Raw genomic sequence first — 20,413 nt, 5'->3', positions numbered from 1 at the left:
AACATTTTCACTTAAATAAATAAATAAATAAATACCCAAACCCATCCTGACACCCATCTGCTCTGTCCAGATTTGCTGTTATCCCTGTTGAGGCCAAAGTGGTTTGAAAAATTAAAAATCCTTGACACCATTGTGTTGCTTCTCCCTGTGTTGCTCGTTAATCTGATGGACCTGCCGATAATGAATAAAAATGAATGCCCTGGGAGCAATGTGTCAGGCAGACAGTTTGTGAAGTAGGAATGTGAATGCTGAAGCCCTCACAAAATGCAGAGGCTTTTCTTAACCTGAGAACTGAAAAAGAGCCAGATACCCTGCATGGGTTTGAAAGTGACAAGAGCCTAGTGACTGACCAGAGCAGCATCAGTTTTGACATGACAAGGAGGGTCTGTGTCATGAAGTCTGCATTTCCACTGAGGACTCTTCCATTGCCAGGGTAGCGCTGGCGCAGGTCTGGCGCCCGGCACAGCAATGCTGAGAGGTGCCAGTGTAGACCCAACCCACTGCCCTCAGCCCCCACCCTGACCCTGTTCCCTCAGCCTCTCCCGCAGTCCCCCCTGTACCTCCCACCCCAAACCCACTGCCCTCAGTCCCTGCCCTACCCCAAATCTCTTCTTCAGCCTCTCCCCCCCATTCCAGTTTTGCTCCCCTCCATCTCATCCCCTCCTGACCCTGTCCCTCTCCCCAATCCCCTGACCTTCCCCAGCCCAGCCCCATTGTCTCTCCTGCCCCGCCCCACTCTCTACACAGCTCTCTACCCTGTCCCATTCATGCTCCCCTCAGCCCCTACCTTGCTCCCCCCATCCCAGTCCTGTCCCATCCCCCTCAGCCCCCCTGACTCCCCCAGTCCTGTCCCCCTCAGTTCCTCCACCCTGCTTCCCCTGGTCCATCCCCACACACCCACTGACTTCCTCGACCTCCCTACCCCCAATCCCACTGCCTGGACTCACCCCTGTCCCACTCAGGACATGCAGGACAAAGAAGCAATGGGCTTAAATTGTAGCAAGGGAGATTTAGGTTAGACATTAGGAAAAGCTTCCTAACTGTAGAGGTAGTTAAGCACTGGACAAATTACCTAAAGAGGTTATGGAATAGCAGTCATTGGAGTTTTTTAAGAGGTTAGACAAACACCTGTCAAGGATGGTCTAGTGTTATTACTCAGTCCTGCCTCAGTGCAGGGGTTTGACTAGATGACCTGTTCATGTCCCTTCCAGTCCTACATTTCTGTGATTCACACTGAATTGCCTTGTGCCACTGTCTAGTAGTAGTGGCACACAGTTCTCTGACATGCAGGTTTATAAAATTGTAGTTAATATACAGTTTAGAGCATAGCAGTTTTAAAGCTCTGCATGTTCAGACCAACTGAGCTGAAAATTGTGATCTATAGTATTCAAAACTATTAAGATGTGGGCTGAAATAAAATCAGCATTGTGCTGCTATATACTGTAAAACATTACAGTGAAATCTTGCAAGTATTACATAGCACGCCGCCTTGCCCAAGTGGTAACTAAGCATAACATCTTCCTGTTTCAACATTCTTAACTTGTATCCCAGAGTTCCTAAAAGTTTTTTTTTTCAAACACTGAATACTGCTAAGTTATGAATTTTAATTTTTTTTTCTTTTAAACCATAGCACTGAATGTTATTCTAAAATTGTTTTCCAAATTTTCTTAAACTCCCAGTTTATCCCCCGCTGATGTTCATTGTGAAAAGTATTGCAGGTCTAATAATAATATTTGGCACTTTTGTAATTCACTGTCCAACATGTGTTTTGTGCCCTCCTCTGGTGGATTTTTAGAGGATAACTGTATAGCTACCAGCTAAGGGAGTTATATCTTGAACTCAAGTAGTAGAAGCTCATGCTTTTAAGTCTGGATGGCTTGGGTTCAATCTTTGGTGACTAGCTATGATGGAGGTTGCTACACTTATAATCCCTTTAATCGGAGGTTCTGAATATGCTTTGTTGTAGGCAGAGCTAGCCTATAGTTAAGCAACCGAAAATTTAGAATGGGAAGTGTTGAAATGTTGAGAAGCCTTATAATTTTGCCAGTCTGGAACGAACATCCCATCTGAGGGATGGGGGCGGGGAGAGAGGAGAGTGAGACAGGACTAGGAAACTGGGACAAGGAATCCAGAGCGGTAGTGGGGGGCAGTTGAAATCAGATGAGGAGCTGGGGCAGGTTAGACAGCAATAGGATAGACATAGACTGGAGAGGACAGGGAAGAAGGGTATTTGACTACTAGAGACCACTCCATTCAGGAGCCTGGAATAGACCCAGGATTCCTGAGTTTCACAGTTCCTCTTCTGTCAGCAGATATCTGTGAAACCCAGTGGCAAAAAAAGTGTCTCATCCCCCTATAGAGCTGATCTATCACATAGGATGACAACCTACTGCCTCTGCCATCACTTACTCCATTAGCTCAAGTGGCAGAAGTCTGTGCAGTGGATCTAAAGGTTCTTCGGCAGGGTTGGAGCCATGCGAGTTTCACGATGATTCCACATGCCAGAATTTCTGGGGCAGTTCAGTTTTGATTTTTACCAAAAAACGTGGGGAAATGCATAGAGAAATAGGGTGACCAGATGCCTAAATAGGGGAATCTCAAGCAGGAGTAGAGAGGTTATTTTATCTCTGTATTTGGCACTGGTGCAACCACTGCTGGAATACTGTGTCCAGTTCTGGTGTGCACAATTTAAGAAGGATATTGATAAATTGGAGAGTGTTCAGAGAAGAGTCACAAGACTGATTAAAGGATTATAAAACATGCCTTATAGTGATAGACTCAAGGACCTCAATCTATTTAGCTTAACAAAAAGAAGGTTAAGAAGTGACTTGGTTATAGACTATAAGTATCTACATGGGGAACAAATAGCTAATAATGGGCACTTCAGTCTAGCAGAGAAAGGTAGAGCATGAGCCAACGGTTGGAAGTTGCAGCTAGACAAATTCAGACTGGATATAAGGCATACCTTTTCAATGGTAAGAATATTAATGATTAACAATATACTAAGGGTCATGGTGTTTTTCTAAAAGCTTTTTCTAAAAGCTATCCTCTAGGAATTATTTTGGGAAAGTTCTATGTCTGTGCTATACAGGCGGTGAGACCAGGTGATCACCGGATCCCTTCTGGCTTTATAATCTCAGAACTAGGTACATCAATTCACATGCAAAATTCTGATTGAATTCAATAGGTGTCCTCGCCCTGTGGCTTGTGGTGCGGGCTGCAGCAGGGGCCGTACAACCCGTCTCGCAGCTTCCTAGGGCCCCCTCTCATGGCTCTGTGCACCTGTGTCTGTCATTGTCGTCCTCTCCCCTCCCTCCGCCCCACTCGCCCAACGTGTCCTGATATTTCACTCTTGCGATCTGGTCACCCTAGATTGCTCTGAATTAGAGATAGAACAGACCAATTAAATCGTAGCTTGTCCATCTTAAGAGCCTCTTCCCCCCAGCTTTCCCTGCAATAATGTATATTCTCCATTGTTTTCTCCAATCTAGTTTTATATCTCCTATGATTGGTCTTCCACTGCTTCCCTAAGGACATTATTCCACAGGATAGTAGACGTCACAATTAGGAAAGGTTTCCTGATCCCCAGTCAAATTTCTCTGTTTCTGTTTCATCCCTTACTCTGACCCACTTTGTCCCATACTCAACAATTCCAATCCCTCCTTGGTATCTACACCCTTCCAACACCAATTCTTCTGGATGAGTATTATCTCTCTAAATAACCTAGATCTGTTTAAAGAATGCGAGGCATTTCATTCCAGGTGCTTGTGACAGAGTCTTATCGGTGACATGCAGTTTGATCATTCATGCCGTGAAGTTTGCATTGAACTCAACATTATGTTCTGCACCAGAACCATAGCAAGACTAACATGGTAATGGCAAGGGGATTAGAGTGTGTGTAATGAGCAGCTCTCTCCAATGGGGATATATTTCCTGGTTTCTGTATCCAAATATACTAATATAGCTGAGGAGAACATAGTACTGATTGATGTCTTCCACCCCCTTTGGGAGTGGAGAGGGCTGGAAAGAAGAATTGCTATTTTTGTTTCCCAGTGTAAGAGGGGTGGAGAACAGGGGGGGAAACAATAGAGGTGACATTCTTTGAATGGTGGAATTTTCATCCAGTCACCTGCTCTCTTGTCTTCACCAGTCCTCTCCCAGAGTTAGCAGAGTTCCCTGGCCCTGACAGCTGGTTTTGGTCCTTCCCATAGTGGTAATGCAAAGTAAGCGTCACACTTTTGAGTTCTGATGAGCTGAATGGCCTGTGTGTGGGTTTGAGGCTAGGAAAGAAGCAGTAGTCCTCCATCTCGTGTAGAAAAACTGGCCCAGTGTCATCGGGGTTGAACATGACCACGTTACTCTCGTGCACAGGCTCTGCTTTAGAAGTATCAACCCCCTCTGACAGAAAGGGTCAGGAAACACTGATGGGTTTTGAGGTGCCATGCGGGGCCTGGAGGAACGTACGTGACTCCCAAATATATGCTGGTGCGCTCCAGAGGGAGTGGCTGATGCTGGAGATGAAACTGGGAGTGCGACATCAGTTGTCTCAGGGCCCAATGCAGTGATGGAGGTGCCCGACATGGCCTGGGGCCGTCATGGGTTGGATGTCAACATGGCAGCAGCAGTGAGCATTCCCTCCGCCGGGGCCAGTACATGGGACAGATGGGCAGAGTATCTTGCTGGCATCAGTGACAGATTTTCCGAGGTGACGTATCCCACTGGCCATTTCTGACAGGACTTGTTTAAGATGGCAGCAATTGGTGACCTTTGACCTTCGGTGTCCCCTTGCGCCATTCCCCACCTGCTGGTTGGCCTTGTGGCCCTTCTTGCCTTCCAGCAAGGGGCTGCTTCATCTCTTTCTGAGCAGAGATGGGGTGGAGCTGAGCTGCTCCTCTCTCCTCCCCCACCAGCAGGGTCTGGGAAGGGGCTCCCTGGGGTGGGGCAGTTTCCCAGTCCTGATGAATGTCAGACAGGGAGCACCCATGGGGGAAGTGCAAGTATGGACCATTAAAGTCAAAGCAGGACATGGGTGCCTGAGAAGCAATGACCTTAGCACTGCTCCTCCAGGGGAGCGTGGCTGGCGACAGGGACTGACTGGTGCCCTGACTTGAATGGCAGCCAGCCATGGCTACAGGATGTGGAGCTGGAGTTGCCATTTCAAGAATTGGACATGGGTTCTCTGGGTCCAGTGCACCAAGGACGCACATCCTCCTATCGGCCATGGCTGCAGGGAGCTGTGCTGAACTTACTTTCATTGGTCTGCAAGAGGGAAATAAGAAGAATCAGAGATGTCACCCTGCAGAGAACATCACATACAGACAGGGAGTGGAGCTGAGGGTCCCCTAGGAGAAAGGTCTCTTGGGGGTTAGAAGGAATCTTTCCGTGGGGGAAGATTATCCCATAATTCCCTATAGCAGAGTTTCTTGCTCCTTCCTCTGAAGCAGCTGGCACCGGCATCTGTTCCTGGCAGGATACTGGACTAGATGGACATTGGCTGGACCCAGTCTGGCAGTTTCTGTATTTCTGGAGCCTAGGGGGCCCAAGCAGCACATCACACGACAAAGACCGTGATCACCACCACCCACATTATATAGCACCAGACCTTTGCCTGGCACTTGGCAGAGATTGTAAAAAGACATGGCCCCTGCCCCAAGGAGCTTACAGCCACTGAGGTAGAAGATAGCAAAAGGGAGGGGGCAGGCAAGGAGAGATGGGGGTTCAAACAAATACAAATAATGGCCTGCGCTTTCCAAACGTGACCAGTGATGGCTGGGCACCAACCTCAAGACACTTTAAGGTACGTCTCCACTGCAATGTTTATGTTGGCCCCACACTTCTCTTGCACTGGAGGAATTATCCTCTGGCCTATGGCGGCTCCTACTGGCTCTTGTATGCAGCCAGAGCCAGAATCAGCCCCACGGGTGGTGAGGGCCTCACTTCCAGATGACAAGAAGATAGGGCATATGTGGGATGGGGTGTGTGTGTATTGGTGTGCTGGGGGTGCTTGTCCACCTCCATTTCCAGACTGGGAAATCAAGGGCATTGAGGCAAGCCCATTTCCAGAAGACCCCCTGAGCTGAGTGGATCTCAGTTTCAGTGAACTGCAGAGGGGCGTGGCCCAAGCTCTGGGTCTGTGTTGAAGCTGACTGGAGTGTCTAATTCAGCAAGCAGGAGTGGAGGGGCACCTGTTCTGGCAGGAGGGGGTTCTCTGTTGTATCCCAGCTCATTGAGTGACGGTCTCAAAGGAAGACAAATGGAAACTGATGTGCAATTTGCCCGGGAAAAGGCTGCCATGAAGGCAGAAGCAGCCAAACAAAGCACTGCACACCAGCAAACACTGGACTTAAAAGACAAAGAGATTGAAGCACAGAACGATGCTCAGGAGGAGAAGAGAGAACTGGGTAGTAAATGCCCTGTCCTAAAAAAAAGGGGGGGAATTGTAGATGTATTGTCTCTGCCATGGACAGTGTCCAAGTCTCTGGCAGTAAGTTCAGGAGGAGGGTATGACATTACACTCCATATGATTTTATGAAAATATGCTAATGAGTGTGAATATAATGTAACTGGAATATGCTTAATGGAAAAGGTCTCGTGTAAGGTATCATTACAAAGCTTATAATCTATTGAGTGTGGTCATCCTATTTGTATAAATGTATCATTCTTGTATCTGAAACTAGAAATATGAAATATAACTAGTGGCCATTAATGGTGGTTTGTAATCTTGATGGCTCCCATCAACTAGGACAATTGGTTGTAAATGGCTCTGTTTACTTGCAAGCCTTCCTGTGAGTCAGGCCAGGAAGAATGAAGGCTTGGGGTCTCACAGGACATGTGACCATGTCACCTGGTACTGGAATCCATCTTTAACCTGGTGCTTATTGGAACATCTCTGAGGGCGAGATTTACCTGTATTCAATTTCTTAAATATATTAGGCTTAGACTTGCATGTTTTGTTTTATTTTGCTTGGTAAACTACTTTGTTCTGTCCGTTATTACTTGGAACCACTTAAATCCTACTTTTTATATTTAATAAAATCACTTTTGATTATTAATTAACCCAGAGTAAGTAATTCATACCCGGGGAGCAAACAGCTGCGCATATCTCTCTATCAGTGTTATAGAGTGCGGACAATTTATGAGTTTACCCTGTATAAGCTTTATTCAGAGTAAAATGGATTTATTAGGGGTTTGGATCCCATTGAGAGCTGGGTGTCCAGGTGCTAGAGACAGGAGCACTTGCTAAGCCGTTTTCAGTTAAGTCTGCAGTTTGGGGGGCGTGGGTTGGACCCCGGGTCTGTGTTGCAGCAGATTAGCATATCTGGCTCAACAAGTCGGGGTTCTGGACTCCCAGGCTGGCAGGGCAAACGGGCTCAGAGGTAGTCTCAGCACATCAGGTGACAGTCCCAAAGGGGTTTCTGTGATCCAACCCGTCACACACCTCCATTTCCAGATTGGGAAATCAAGGGCATTGAGGCAAGCCCATTTCCAAAAGGAGAGATCAGGGAGGAAGGGCTCAGGGTTTGGGACTGGTGTTGCCAGGGAGCCAGGGAGACCAGGGGCTGCAAGTCCATCCATTGACATTACCAGATGGGCATGTGGAGGTTGTGCCAATGTTTATCATTCACACCAGTTACATTTGCCACCCCTCTCTGATGGGATCAGCCACACACAGGAACTGAGATGCCACCATCTCCAAGTAACGTCTCGGAGAGTATCACCACTGAGCAGTGCACCGACCACTCACCCATCCAGCACTTGGATGCAGCTGACCACGTCTGTCTTCTCGGAAGGGCTCTGCTTGCCAAAGCCCAGCTGGCTGCTCGGCAGCGGAATCCTGAGCGGTCCTTTCTGAAAAGAGACAAGGGCAGATAGCACTCCTGGCACACAAAGGCTGATTCCCTGAGGGCAGTGGGGAGCCAGAAGCCCCATAGTGGAGATACCACAGTGTATGGTAGCACTTTAACCCCTCCTGGGGGCAACATTGCTCCTGGGGACTGACGGTTTGATGAGGGGGAGTAGGTGTGGAGGCCCCCTGCTGGAGGCCTCATGGTCCTGCCTCACCACCCCCCAAAAAAGAGCAGAGGAGAAGTCCTCCAGGCAGTCTAGAGTGGCTGCAGGGGAGCAGCTAATCAGAGGGGCTGCTGGAGTGACCAATCAGGGGGCAGAAGGGTCATATAAAAGGAAGCAACAAGGGCAGAGCAGACAGTTGCTGCCTGGAGCTTGAAGAGGGAGAAGTGGGTGCCTGGCTTGCTGGAAGAGCAGCAGGACCATGGGCAGTTCAGTGCAGGTAGGCTAAGCCCAGAATGTAGCCAGACCAGGCGAGGGTACCATGATGGGCCCTACTGGTCTGGTTGAAGATTGAGCCCATGGAGGGCTGTCGAAAGGACACCAACCGAGGAAACCGAGATGGGCTCCTTTTGGGCTGTTAAAGAAGGCAGTGCCTCCGGGAGAAGCGTTGGTGCTAGAGCCCCATACCAGGCCATGACAAGACCTAGAGACTGTGTATCCCGGAATGGGGGACAGTGCATGTGACTCGGCTGGAGGGTTGAGGCACTGAAGAACCGCAAAAAGAACCGTTGGCTGGGGGCGTGCTCATGAGAGACAGGTGCAACCCTGTTGTAAGAACTGAAAGAAAACCAGGCTCACACCCAACCAGGAAGGGGGCACCCGCAAAAGGTGGGTTCCGCCCCATTCAAAACTGAGTGATTGCAGGCAGGTATCGGCCACAGAGGGGGTGCTCACAAGACACAGGTGTCGACATCATTACAGGTGAGGTTTATTTTGTTCTCCACGGGCCTTTCATTTCCCCCAGTGCTGATCTCTCTTATTTAACTCTGCCCTTCGTCAGGTAGTGCCAGGTGTGTTGTGGCAGCTCTGCCCACAGAGTGCAGGGGAACAGTGTGGGCAGGTGCAGAGGGCAGCAAATCAGCCACTGTGCGTAATGGCGGGCCTGCCCTGGGAGACTATGGGGATGCTGTAGGCAGGGACAGGGCCCAGGAAATCAGCCTGTGTCTATAGCATAAGAGCTCTGCCATCCCAGGGTGAGCTGGGGCACACCGTTTCCTGGGATTTCCGAACACCTTTGGATCAGACACCTAATGAAATGTGACAGACACTTAAAACCACGGGGTTAGGAACAGAGTCCGACTGTGGATTGAAAACCAGCTACACGACTGGGAACAAAGAGCTATTGGGAATGGCTGCTCCTCAGGGCGCAGGGAGCTCATTACTGAGCTGTCCTGGGGCCAGCCCTGGGAGCTGTGTGCATTATGGATTTGGAGAGAGAACTGGGCAGCAGGTTGGTGACATTTGCCAGTGACACGAGATTGTTTCAGTTAGAACTAGAGAGACTTGACAGCATCTCCGGGTGGATGTGAACCCATGGAGGGAATGAGCAACATGATAGTAGGTGCAGTTCAGCTTGCACAAGCGCAAGGTAAATCACCTGGGCTTCTCCTATGCACTGCTGGGCAGGGTCCTCGAAGGACAATGTGTGACGTTATCTGATTAATATATGATCATATAGATCACTGTTGCAACCTCTCTTATATATCTGCAACAAATCTCATATAAAATGTGGCATGTAAGATGTCTATGAAAAGGTTATGATTTGTTGGTTATGATTATGCTGTCTATATGTATGTATCATTTTTGTATTTGAAGTTATAAATATTGGCTCTATACCTGGATTTCAAATGCTTGCTCCTGAGCTAACACCCAGATGGTAGTTAGCCAGCACATCTTGGAGGGACTATTCAAATTAAGTGGCTCATCAAAAGACACTTAACAGGCAGTAGACCATGGGAGACCCCCATCTACACTGAATGAACTGTCCTGCAAAGGTGCTGTTTGAGGTATAGGTAATGGCTTCTTATAGCAGGGCAGTCATCCCATTCTAGTTAAGAAGGGATTAAAAGCAACCAAGGGAGACTGGCTGGATAAACCGCCACAGGTGTGGCCACACCCAATTAGGGTCCAGCTGACCCTGATCACAGGTGCCAACTTTTGTTGGTGCCGGTGGGTCCTCGCGCTCCCTTGGCCCCGGCCCCACCCCCGCCGCGACTCTGCCCCCTCCCTGCCCCTATTGGATCGCTCCCCAAATCCCTGCCCTGGCCCCACCTCTTCCCCAAGCATGCCACATTCCCTCCTCCTCCCCCCTCCCTCCCAGGTTTGCTGCACAAAACAGCTGTTTCACGGCGCAGGCGCTGGGAGGGAGGGGGGAGAAGCAGGATGTGGAGGCCCGCTCAGAGGAGGAGACAGAGCAGAGGGAGAGGTGAGCTGGGTCGGTGGGGTGGGTCAGGGAGCTGCCAGTGGGTGCTCTGCACACACCAAATTTTCCCTGTGGGTGCTCCAGCCCCAGAGCACCCATGGAGTCGACGCCTATGACCCTGATAAATGGGCAGGCTGAGAGAGTATGAAAGACTTTTGCTCAAGCTGAGGAGCAGAGAGGACCAGGCTGCCTGGGAGAGCAATTAGGGTACCTGAGGCAGAGCAGGGCTGGGGAAAGGCAGGCAGAGTTGAGGAGATCTGGCCTGTTAAGTCCCCAGACTGAGGCCTTGCTAAAGGCCAGGGGAGGTACTAGGACTGCAGGGAGGCAGCTCGGGGTGGAAAGGCAGCCAGTCCAAAACCCTTGCCAATGAGAAGTGGCCACTTCAGACTGCAGTCTGCCCCTGAAGGAAGGGGCTAGATGAGGACTGGCAGTGGGTCACTGAGGTGAGGTGGGCTTAGGGGACTGGGGCTCCCCAGGAAGAGGAGACCCAGAGTGTGGGGGCACTGCTGTGGGGCAGCACCCCAAGGTAAGGTGCACCGGGGTCCGGGAGGAATGTGGGGCTGAAGTGCTATAAGAGGTGGCGATCAGGAGGAAGCAGGCACCAGTAGGAAGACACCGGCCAGCAGGAGGCGCTCCGAGGCTGGAACTGACCAGCAGGAGGTGCTGCGGCGGTGAATGCTACACTTCTTCTGTGTCCAAACCTTCATGCATGGACATGTGACTTGGCCATGTGACTCCAAACACTATCTTGTCACCTGTAATTTTCCACTAGCTGTGTTGAGAGCTTTGTTTGAAAGAATAGGTTCCCTGCACGTGGCAGAAGATATAAAAGGCCCTGGAAACCCCTCCATTTTGCCTCTATCCTGCTCTGGCCTCTTTCCTGCCCAAACCTCTAGACTATGAACTTATATCAATAGAAGCAGTCTAATCAAGGAATTGAGGACCTTTCAATGATTTGGAAGCAGCCAGAGACTTGACTTAAGCCAGCAGTTTATTCCATCACTGCTACAAGCCTGAGTGTGGTGTTTTCAATTACTATACGTATTTGATTCCTCTGAGCAATTTTAACTCACCTTCTTTTTATAAATAAATCTTTAGATTCTAGATATTAAAAGATTGGCATCAGTGTGCTTTTTGGTAAGATAATAATAATAATAATAATGGAGATATCCCATCTCCTAGAACTGGAAGGGACCTTGAAAGGTCATCGAGTCCAGCCCCCTGCCTTCACTAGCAGGACCAAGTACTGATTTTGCCCCAGATTCCTAAGTGGCCCCCTCAAGGATTGAGCTCACAACCCTGGGTTTAGCAGGCCAATGCTCAAACCACTGAGCTATCCCTCCCCCCAAGGTCATTGAGTCCAGCCCCCTGCCTTCACTAGCAGGACCAAGTACTGATTTTGCCCCAGATCCCTAAGTGGCCCCCTCAAGGATTGAACTCTCAACCCTGGGTTTAGCAGGCCAGTGCTCAAACCACTGAGCTATCCCTCTGAGGTACATATTGATCTGGATGTGTGGCTGGTCCTTTGGGATCAGAAGACCCTTTTATTTTTTGAGACTGGTTGTAAAGAACCACTCCTCTCTAAATCCAGTGGTTTTGGTGGTGATATAAGAACTGGAATGCCTAAGGAAACTGCTTTTATGACGTCTTGTTAGCCAGTGTGGTGAAATTGAAGTTTACTTTTGTTGCTGATTTGGTATATCTTATGGAAGAATAACCACCAGTTTTGAGTTGTGTTTGCCCTGTTTCTTAGCAGTTTGGCATTCTCAGTTGTGACCCACTGAGGCACAGTTATACAATGAAAAGGGGTATTTACCCTACAGGTGCTGTGAAAGGGTAAAGCCTTGTAAGGCCAATTAACTTGTCTCCTTGAACCTGGAGGATGGGCCAGGCCTAATTAGAAATAAGCCCAGGTGGGGAAGAGAAGGGCTTGTGGCCATAAAGAGCTGAGTGAGGCTAGTGGGAGGAAGGAGACCTGGGGAGAGGAGGTGGGAAGTAGCCTGAGAGAAGGCTGAGAGGGAGGAGGCAGAGCAGACAGCCCACTCCAGGGGTGAGTGGGAAGCCTGACTGGAGACAGTGGCCTGGAGAAGCAGTAGCCTGCCTGAGCCCCTGAGCAAGGGAAGGAGTGTGCCAGCCCCTGGACAGTGGGGCTGTTGAAAGCACAGGACCTGGAGACAAGCTGTGGGGATAAATGGAGCGGATGAGGCAGGCCTGTGAGGCTGTGGTGGCTGTTTTGTTTACGGTTCTATCGGACATGGTAAAGGACTCTGGCCAGAGGGGCAGGACTCTGTCACGTTATCTGACCGGAGGGCCGGGTACTCTTATGGCTGGAGTAGGCCAAAGATTAGTAGGGAAAAACTAAGGAGAAATTTGCTGCACTGCCACACCCAGCCAGGAGGAGGTGTGCTGGGGTGGCTACTTGCTACAGCCAAGCCTTCAGGAACAGCAGGACTGGCTCCAGCATTTCTGCCGCCCCAAGCGAGGAGAAAAAAAAAAAAAAAAGCCGCGATTGGCAGCAGCAATTGGGGGGGGGGGGGGGCCGTGATCGGCGGCGGCAGTTCAGCAGCAGGTCCTTCGCTCCTAGAGGGAGTGAGGGACCTGCCGCCCCCGAATTGCTGCAGGTGCCGCCCCAATCCCTTGGCCACCCCAAGCACCTGCTTGTTAAGCTGGTGCCTGGAGCCGGCCCTGAGGAACAGAGCAATGGAGGTGTCTGCCCAGAGCGGGACAAAGCTCTAAAAGCTGATAGATTGATTGGGAGCATTAAAAAGGGAATGGAAATAGTGCCCTTCTGTCAGACGGGGTGGCCTCTCCTTGGAGCACTACATTTCTGATCACTTCCCGGGACAGAGGATGTAGCTGAGATTGAAGAGCTTCAGAGAGGGCCAGTGGAGGTGGGTTGAGATCTGGGCAGCAGTAAGAGAGGAGTATGACTGCTCAGAATTCTGGTATGAAACTGCAGAAAAACCTGAGAGTCTCTGGATTAAGTTTAGAAGTGTGAGCAACAAGGGTGATGTCGTGGTTGGAGTCTGCTATAGACCACCAGACCAGGGGGATGAGGTTGACGAGGCTTTTTTCTGGCAACTAGCAGAAGTTACTAGATCGCAGGCCCTGGTTCTCATGGGAGACTTTAATCACCCTGATATCTGCTGGGAGAGCAATACAGCGGTGCACAGACAATCCAGGAAGTTTTTGGAAAGTGTAGGGGACAATTTCCTGGTGCAAGTGCTGGAGGAACCAACTAGGGGCAGAGCTCTTCTAGACCTGCTGTTCACAAACCAGGAAGAATTAGTAGGGGAAGCAAAAGTGGATGGGAACCTGGAGGCAGTGACCATGAGATGGTCGAGTTCAGGATCCTGACACAAGGAAGAAAGGACAGCAGCAGAATATGGACCCTGGACTTCAGAAAAGCAGACTTTGACTCCCTCAGGGAACTGATGGGCAGGATCCCCTGGGAGAATAACATGAAGGGGAAAGGAGTCCAGGAGAGCTGGCTGTATTTTAAAGAATCCTTATTGAGGTTGCAGGAAAAAAACATCCCAATGTGTAGAAAGAACAGTAAATATGGCAGGCGACCAGCTTGGCTTAACAGTGAAATCCTTGCTGACCTTAAACGCAAAAAAGAAGCTTACAAGAAGTGGAAGATTGGACAAATGACCAGGGAGGAGTATAAAAATATTGCTCAGGCATGCAGGAAGGCCAAATCACACTTGGAGTTGCAGCTAGCAAGAGATGTTAAGAGTAACAAGAAGGGTTTCTTAAGGTATGTTAGCAACAAGAAGAAAGTAAAGGAAAGTGTGGGCCCCTTACTGAATGAGGGAGGCAACCTAGTAACAGAGGGTGTGGAAAAAGCTAATGTACTCAATGATTTTTTTTGCCTCTGTCTTCATGAACAAGGTCAGCTCCCAGACTGCTGCACTGAGCAGCACAGTATGGGGAGAAGGTGACCAGCCCTCTGTGGAGAAAGAACTGGTTCGGGACTATTTGGAAAAACTGGACGAGCACAAGTCCATGGGGCCAGATGCACTGCATCCGAGGGTGCTAAAGGAGTTGGCGGATGTGATTGCAGAACCATTGGCCATTATCTTTGAAAACTCATGGTGATCGGGGGAGGTCCCGGATGACTGGAAAAAGGCTAATGTAGTGCCCATCTTTAAAAAAGGGAAGAAGGAGGATCCGGGGAACTACAGGCCAGTCAGCCTCACCTCAGTCCCTGGAAAAATCATGGAGCAGGTCCTCAAGGAATCAATTCTGAAGCACTTAGAGGAGAGGAAAATGATCAGGAACAATCAGCATGGATTCACCAAGGGCAAGTCATGCCTGACTAACCTAATTGCCTTCTATGAGGAGATAACTGGGTCTGTGGATGAGGGGAAAGCAGTGGATGTGTTATTCCTTGACTTTAGCAAAGCTTTTGATACAGTCTCCCACAGTATTCTTGCCAGCAAGTTAAAGAAGCATGGGCTGGATGAATGAACTATAAGGTGGATAGAAAGCTGGCTAGATCGTCGGGCTCAACAGGTAGTGATCAACGGCTCCATGTCTAGTTGGCAGCCGGTTTCAAGTGGAGTGCCCCAGGGGTCGGTCCTGGGCTGGTTTTGTTCAATATTTTCATTAATGATCTGGAGGATGGCGTGACTGCACTCTCAGCAAGTTTGCAGATGACACTAAACTGGGAGGAGTGGTAGATATGCTGGAGGGTAGGGACAGGATACAGAGGGACCTAGACAAATTAGAGGATTGGGCCAAAAGAAACCTGATGAGGTTCAACAAGGACATGTGAAGAGTCATGCACTTAGGATGGAAGAATCCCATGCACTGTTACAGACTAGGGACCGAATGGCTAGGACGCAGTTTTGCAGAAAAGGACCTAGGGGTTACAGTGGACGAGAAGCTGGATATGAGTCAATAGTGTGCCCTTGTTGCCAAGAAGGCTAACGGCATTCTGGGCTGTATAAGTAGGGGTATTGCCAGCAGATCAAGGGACGTGATCGTTCCCCTCTATTCGACATTGGTGAGGCCTCATCTGGAGTACTGTGTCCAGTTTTGGGCCCCACACTACAAGAAGGATGTGGAAAAATTGGAAAGAGTCCAGCGGAGGGCAACAAAAATGATTAGGGGGCTGGAGCACATGACTTATGAGGAGAGGCTGAAGGAACTGGGATTGTTTAGTCTGCAGAAGAGAAGAATGAGGGGGGATTTGATAGCTGCTTTCCCCTACCTGAAAGGGGATTCCAAAGAGGATGGATCTAGACTGTTCTCAGTGGTACCTGATGACAGAACAAGGAGTAATGGTCTCAAGGGAGGTTTAGGTTGCAGTTGGGGAGGTTTAGGTTGGATATTAGGAAAAACTTTTTCATTAGGAGGGTGGTGAAGCACTGGAATGGGTTACCTAGGGAGGTGGTGGAATCTCCTTCCTTAGAGGTTTTTAAGGTCAGACTTGACAAAGCCCTGGCTGGGATGATTTAGTTGGGAATTGATCCTGCTTTGAGCAGGAGGTTGGACTAGATGACCTCCTGAGGTCCCTTCCAACCTTGATATTCTATGATTCTATGATACAGGACAGAAAAAGAGTGACAGGTTTATTGAATGTGTAAAGGACAAGAGTGGATGGGGGATGGTGTCTAGTGTCAGGTGTGGAAGACCTGGGTTTAAGTTCCTGTTCCTCTACAGACTTTGTGCGTGACCTTGGGCGAGTCATTTAACCTCCTTGCCTCAGTTGTCTAGCTGTAAAATGGGATAATAGTGCTGCCCTGGCTCACAAGGGCATTGTAAGGAGAAATACACTAACACAGGGATCGGCAACCTTTGGCCCGTGGCCTGCCAGGGTAAGCACCCTGGTGGGCTGGGCCGGTTTATTTACCTGCCACGTCCGTAGGTTTGGCTGATCGCGGCTCCCACTGGCCGTGGTTCGCCGTCCCAGGCCAATGGGGGCTGCGAAAGGCGGCGCGGGCCGAGGGATGTGCTTACCCTGGCGGGCCGTGAGCCAAAGGTTGCCGATCCCTGCACTAAAGGTTATGAAGCACCCAATCCTGTGCTGATGGGAGCCATGGAGGCACCTGGCATAGATTTGGCTGAGGTTTTTAGGAGTTGTGCTGGTGGGGAGCACCACCACTTCAGGGTGGGTGGGGGAGGGACTGTGTCTCTTTGAGGTGGACCTAGGCAGGCGCCACCATCCTGTAGGGTGATTATACCTGCTCACTAGGGTGCAGTAGGTACAGAGGTGGGGCAGGACCATGACTCAGGCTCCTGCCTTCACCTTCCCCAGCCCTTTGGGGGCACGCTCCTGCAAAGCAAACACTGTGACTGGCCCTCACATGGAAATGCATGTGGTTGGGGCTTACTCTGGAAGATCATTACTAAGGGGACTGGGCAGACTGAGTGGTGACTCCTTTTCCCCTTGTCCCATAGCATGAGAGGGTCACTCAATAAAAGTAACAGCTGGTAACATTTGGGGGAGGGGAGAGAAGAAATAGATTTCTCGTGCACGTAGGGCCAGGAAGTAATTTCCCTATGCAGAGTGTTGCACTCTTGACCAGGTGCATTGTGGGCAGGAGTTTGTTTACCTCTGGAGCATCAGGTTTTGGCCACTGAAGCAGGATAACAGATGTGAGAGACCAATGGCCTAATCTGCCATTTCCAGTTTGCCCACAGTGCTCCCATGACCCCCCAGGCGGGGGCAGTGGTTTGATCAGCATGTTGAGGTTCCACCTGGGCAGCTACACACTCAGCAATAAACCCCAGGGCAGCATTTCCCCTTTCTCTGCCCCGTGCAGAGCTTCCACTTCCACTTCTCCAGGGTCAGCAGTTCTCTCTTACCTGGAAGTAGCTCTGGAGCAGCTGGCTCTTGCCGGGATTTGGAATCTTTTCCTCCCATTTTTTCTTCTTGCTGTAACAAGACAGAGTTTGCAAGGTCACTTCACACACAGCCTTACCCTGGGCCCCCTTGTCAACCCAGAGGTCCTGAAACTCTATGGCCCAGCACTCAAGCTGCAGCCCAGGCATATCCCCTGGACTAAGCCTTAGATCAAGGATAGGGGTGTGCCCATACAGCACCTCACCTTTGTTTCTCTGCCCCTCCCTGCACTCACTCTACCAATGTGTCTGGCGAATCTCCCACTCCCAGTGCAAACTTACCTGAGTAGGCATCTATAACCACACCAGCCAAATGCTATCAGCATGATGGTGAAGGCTGGGACCAGCAGTGGGAGGATCAGTGGTGAAGAAACTGAGAGATAAATGAGAGATTTCAGAGTGGTAGCCGTGTTAGTCTGTATCAGCAAAAACAACGAGGAGTCCTTGTGGCACTTTAGAGACTAACAAACTGATTTAGTTTCTGTAGTGACCCATCCACTCCCAGTCTCCAGTTGGGCCTAATTTGATGGTGTCTAGTTTGAAAATTAATTGCAGTTCTGCAGTTTCTCGTTGGAGTCTGTTTTTGAAGTTTTTGTTGTTGAAGAACTGCCACTTTTAAATCTGTTATTGAGTGACCAGGGAGATTGAAGTGTTCTCCTATTGGTTTTTGAATGTTATAATTCCTGATGTCAGATTTGCATCCATTTAGGGGACTGGATGGGTCATTACAGAAACTAAACTACAAGAACATTGCAGATATCAACAAAAAAAGAAAAACACCCAGTCATTAGAATTGCCAGGAGACTTGCAGTTAAGCATGAATTTACAAGAAACACACATATTTGATTCTGTACATTCACAATTAAGGCCTATTCCGTCACCTCTCCTGTTTGTACAGGTTCAGGAAGCCAATCGGAGACCAGGAACCGCACCATGAGACCTAGTGATCAATCACACAGTCTGAATTCCAAATGCTGAACACACCCATGAAGCATCGCTTTTCTGAATGACCAGTGAAAACCCTGTAGGATCTATCTGGATAACCAGTTTACATTTGTGTAAACATCTGGGGATGAGCTTGTATTTGTGTGAGTCCTCGTATGCCCACAGACCTCAGACGTTCCCAAGAAAAAATTCCCTCTCCTGCACAACTCCAAGGGACAGGGTGTCCCAGGAGGTGCTGTGGAAGTGCGGTTCTCCTCTACAGATCTCATTAGGTCAGCCCCAAAGGGGATATGGTCCTCAAGCCCCTACACTCCCTAATCCCATGTTAGGAATATTTAAAAAAATGAAGAAATTCCCAGAGCAACAAATTTTGTTAAAGTGAAGTTCAGACTGAGACAACAGATCAGTAACTTCAGGGTGAAGATTCTTACAAGAACATTGCAGATATCAACAACAACAACAAAAACACCCAGTCATTTGAAATGCCAGGAGACTTGCAGTTAAGCGTGAATTTACAAGAAACACAAACATTTGAGTCTGTACATTCACAATTAAGGCCTATTAAGTCACCTCTCCTGTTTGTACAAGTTCAGGAAGCCAATTGCAGACCAGGAACTGCATCATGAGAACAAGTGACCAATCACACAGCCTGAATTCCAAATGCTGAACAACACACCCATGATGCAACGCTTCTCTGGATGACTAGAGAAACCCCTGTAAGCTCCAATCGATTTGTTTAAAATCAGTTGCAAAGAGCCCATCTTTTTCTTATTTCACAGACATGAAAATGTTGTTCAGAATGAACCGTTTAACCAGCTCCACTGATAGAAATGGATCAATCTATTAGCACGGATCATTCCTTCCCTTCTCCAGCCCGCCACTTAGATCCATGAACTTCTCTCAGTGGCCTCCAGCCCCATTTTCAGCCTGACCACGTCCAGTGGGATCCAGTCTGCCTGGTTCCTCTTAAAGGTAGTAACCTGGACACCTCAAAGGCTGCAGTGCACCTCAAAGGCTGCAGAGATACAATGAGTAGGCGAAGATTACAGTCATGTGGCCCTCCTCCCTAATTTTCCTGGGAATCATGGAACTAAAACCTCTGTACGACACTCTGACAATGTAGGCAGTTCATCCTTGTGGAGGCCCCTTTCTCTCCTCACCTCGTACATCCACTTCCAACCCCTGATTTTCATACTGTTTTCTTGTTCCCATGGAAAATGGCAGGCCCAGGCTTCCATTCAGATAAGCCAATTATACCCATTCTCTGTGAACTGAAGCATGCAGCTAGGTACTAAGGAGACACTGGTCAGTCTCTTTGCTTAATAAACTGTATGAAACCCCGGTTCCCCATAAACCCCAGCTAAGGGACCCGTTTCTCTAGGGAGGGAACTGACCCTCTCCCCCAAAGTCCCAAGCCCGTAGCCCAGCTGGGATGTACCACTCTCAGTTTCCCAGGTGCACTCCTCACTCCACTCGCTCCAGGGCCCCTTGTAGCCATCCGAGTGCACCCTCGCCCGCATTTTTCCCCTATAGTGTGTGGAGGGCTCCAGCATCTGCAGGATGAAGATGCGGGGAGGCTTGTCATTGATAATGTTTACAATCTGGGCATTCTGGGAAGAGAAGAGGAGAAGAGATGGAGGAAAGGTGAGGAACTCTCTGTCCCATCCACCCACCTCCCTGGCAGAGTCCTGGGCTCCCAACAGTACCGTCACCTACCTCCAAAGAGTCACCAGTCTTCCAATACAAGAATTCATATCTCTGGCCTATATGGTTATATCTTAGGATCTGTTTTGTCCATCTCAGCTCATACTCCTGGTCTTTCGTCTTTGTCATTGTCACGTTGACAGGCGCAAGCGGCTTGACTAGAACACAAACAATGCGTTAGGAACATGCATCCATCTCCCAGCTTATCTTCCTGCCCATTCCCTTTCCCACTCTGGGTTGTGGGCAGGACTAAGGATATGCAAGTGCGAAACTTGTTGCCTGAGCCGAGTAGCAGCAAGGACTGCTAATAGCAGTGCCCTCATTTGACACATCTCATCTCCACATTCCCATTCTGTACCTCCTCGCAGCAGTGCTCTGTCGGTGCCAGTCAGGAACTCCAGTGCTGGGAGCTTCCTTTACCAGCTCTCTGTCCCACCCACACATCACTGTCTAGCTCTTTTATTAACCATTCCACCTCTGCCAACCCAAGCTGGAGGAGAAACGTTTCCTAAGTTGAAGGAGAAACCTCCAGATAACCTTGGGCAGAGTCAGGGAGGGTGCAAGGATATTTCGTGCCCTAGGCAAAACTTCCACCTTGCGCCCCCCCCCCCCCCCCCTGCCCCCCCCCCCCCCTCCCCCCCC

The 20,413-nt window shown here is 49.4% G+C and overlaps 1 protein-coding gene across 1 annotated transcript in view; it reads right to left on the bottom strand.

The window, feature by feature from the left end:
* Nucleotides 1-3,323: 3,323 nt before the first annotated feature.
* LOC117880870 (cytokine receptor common subunit beta-like) overlaps nt 3,324-20,413 on the bottom strand; it is a 34,211-nt gene continuing 17,121 nt past the window's right edge. The window contains 7 exon segments of the mRNA XM_034777446.1: nt 3,324-4,793; nt 4,796-5,259; nt 7,745-7,848; nt 17,087-17,156; nt 17,405-17,495; nt 19,506-19,677; nt 19,784-19,929. Of these exon segments, the coding sequence (XP_034633337.1) occupies nt 4,594-4,793; nt 4,796-5,259; nt 7,745-7,848; nt 17,087-17,156; nt 17,405-17,495; nt 19,506-19,677; nt 19,784-19,929 (1,247 nt within the window). The 3' untranslated portion in view covers nt 3,324-4,593.

This window comes from Trachemys scripta, chromosome 1 (assembly GCF_013100865.1).
Source record: "Trachemys scripta elegans isolate TJP31775 chromosome 1, CAS_Tse_1.0, whole genome shotgun sequence".
NCBI lineage: Eukaryota > Metazoa > Chordata > Testudines > Emydidae > Trachemys > Trachemys scripta.
The sequence above is the reverse complement of the archived record's forward strand: the minus strand, read 5'-3'. Positions and strand labels throughout refer to the sequence as shown.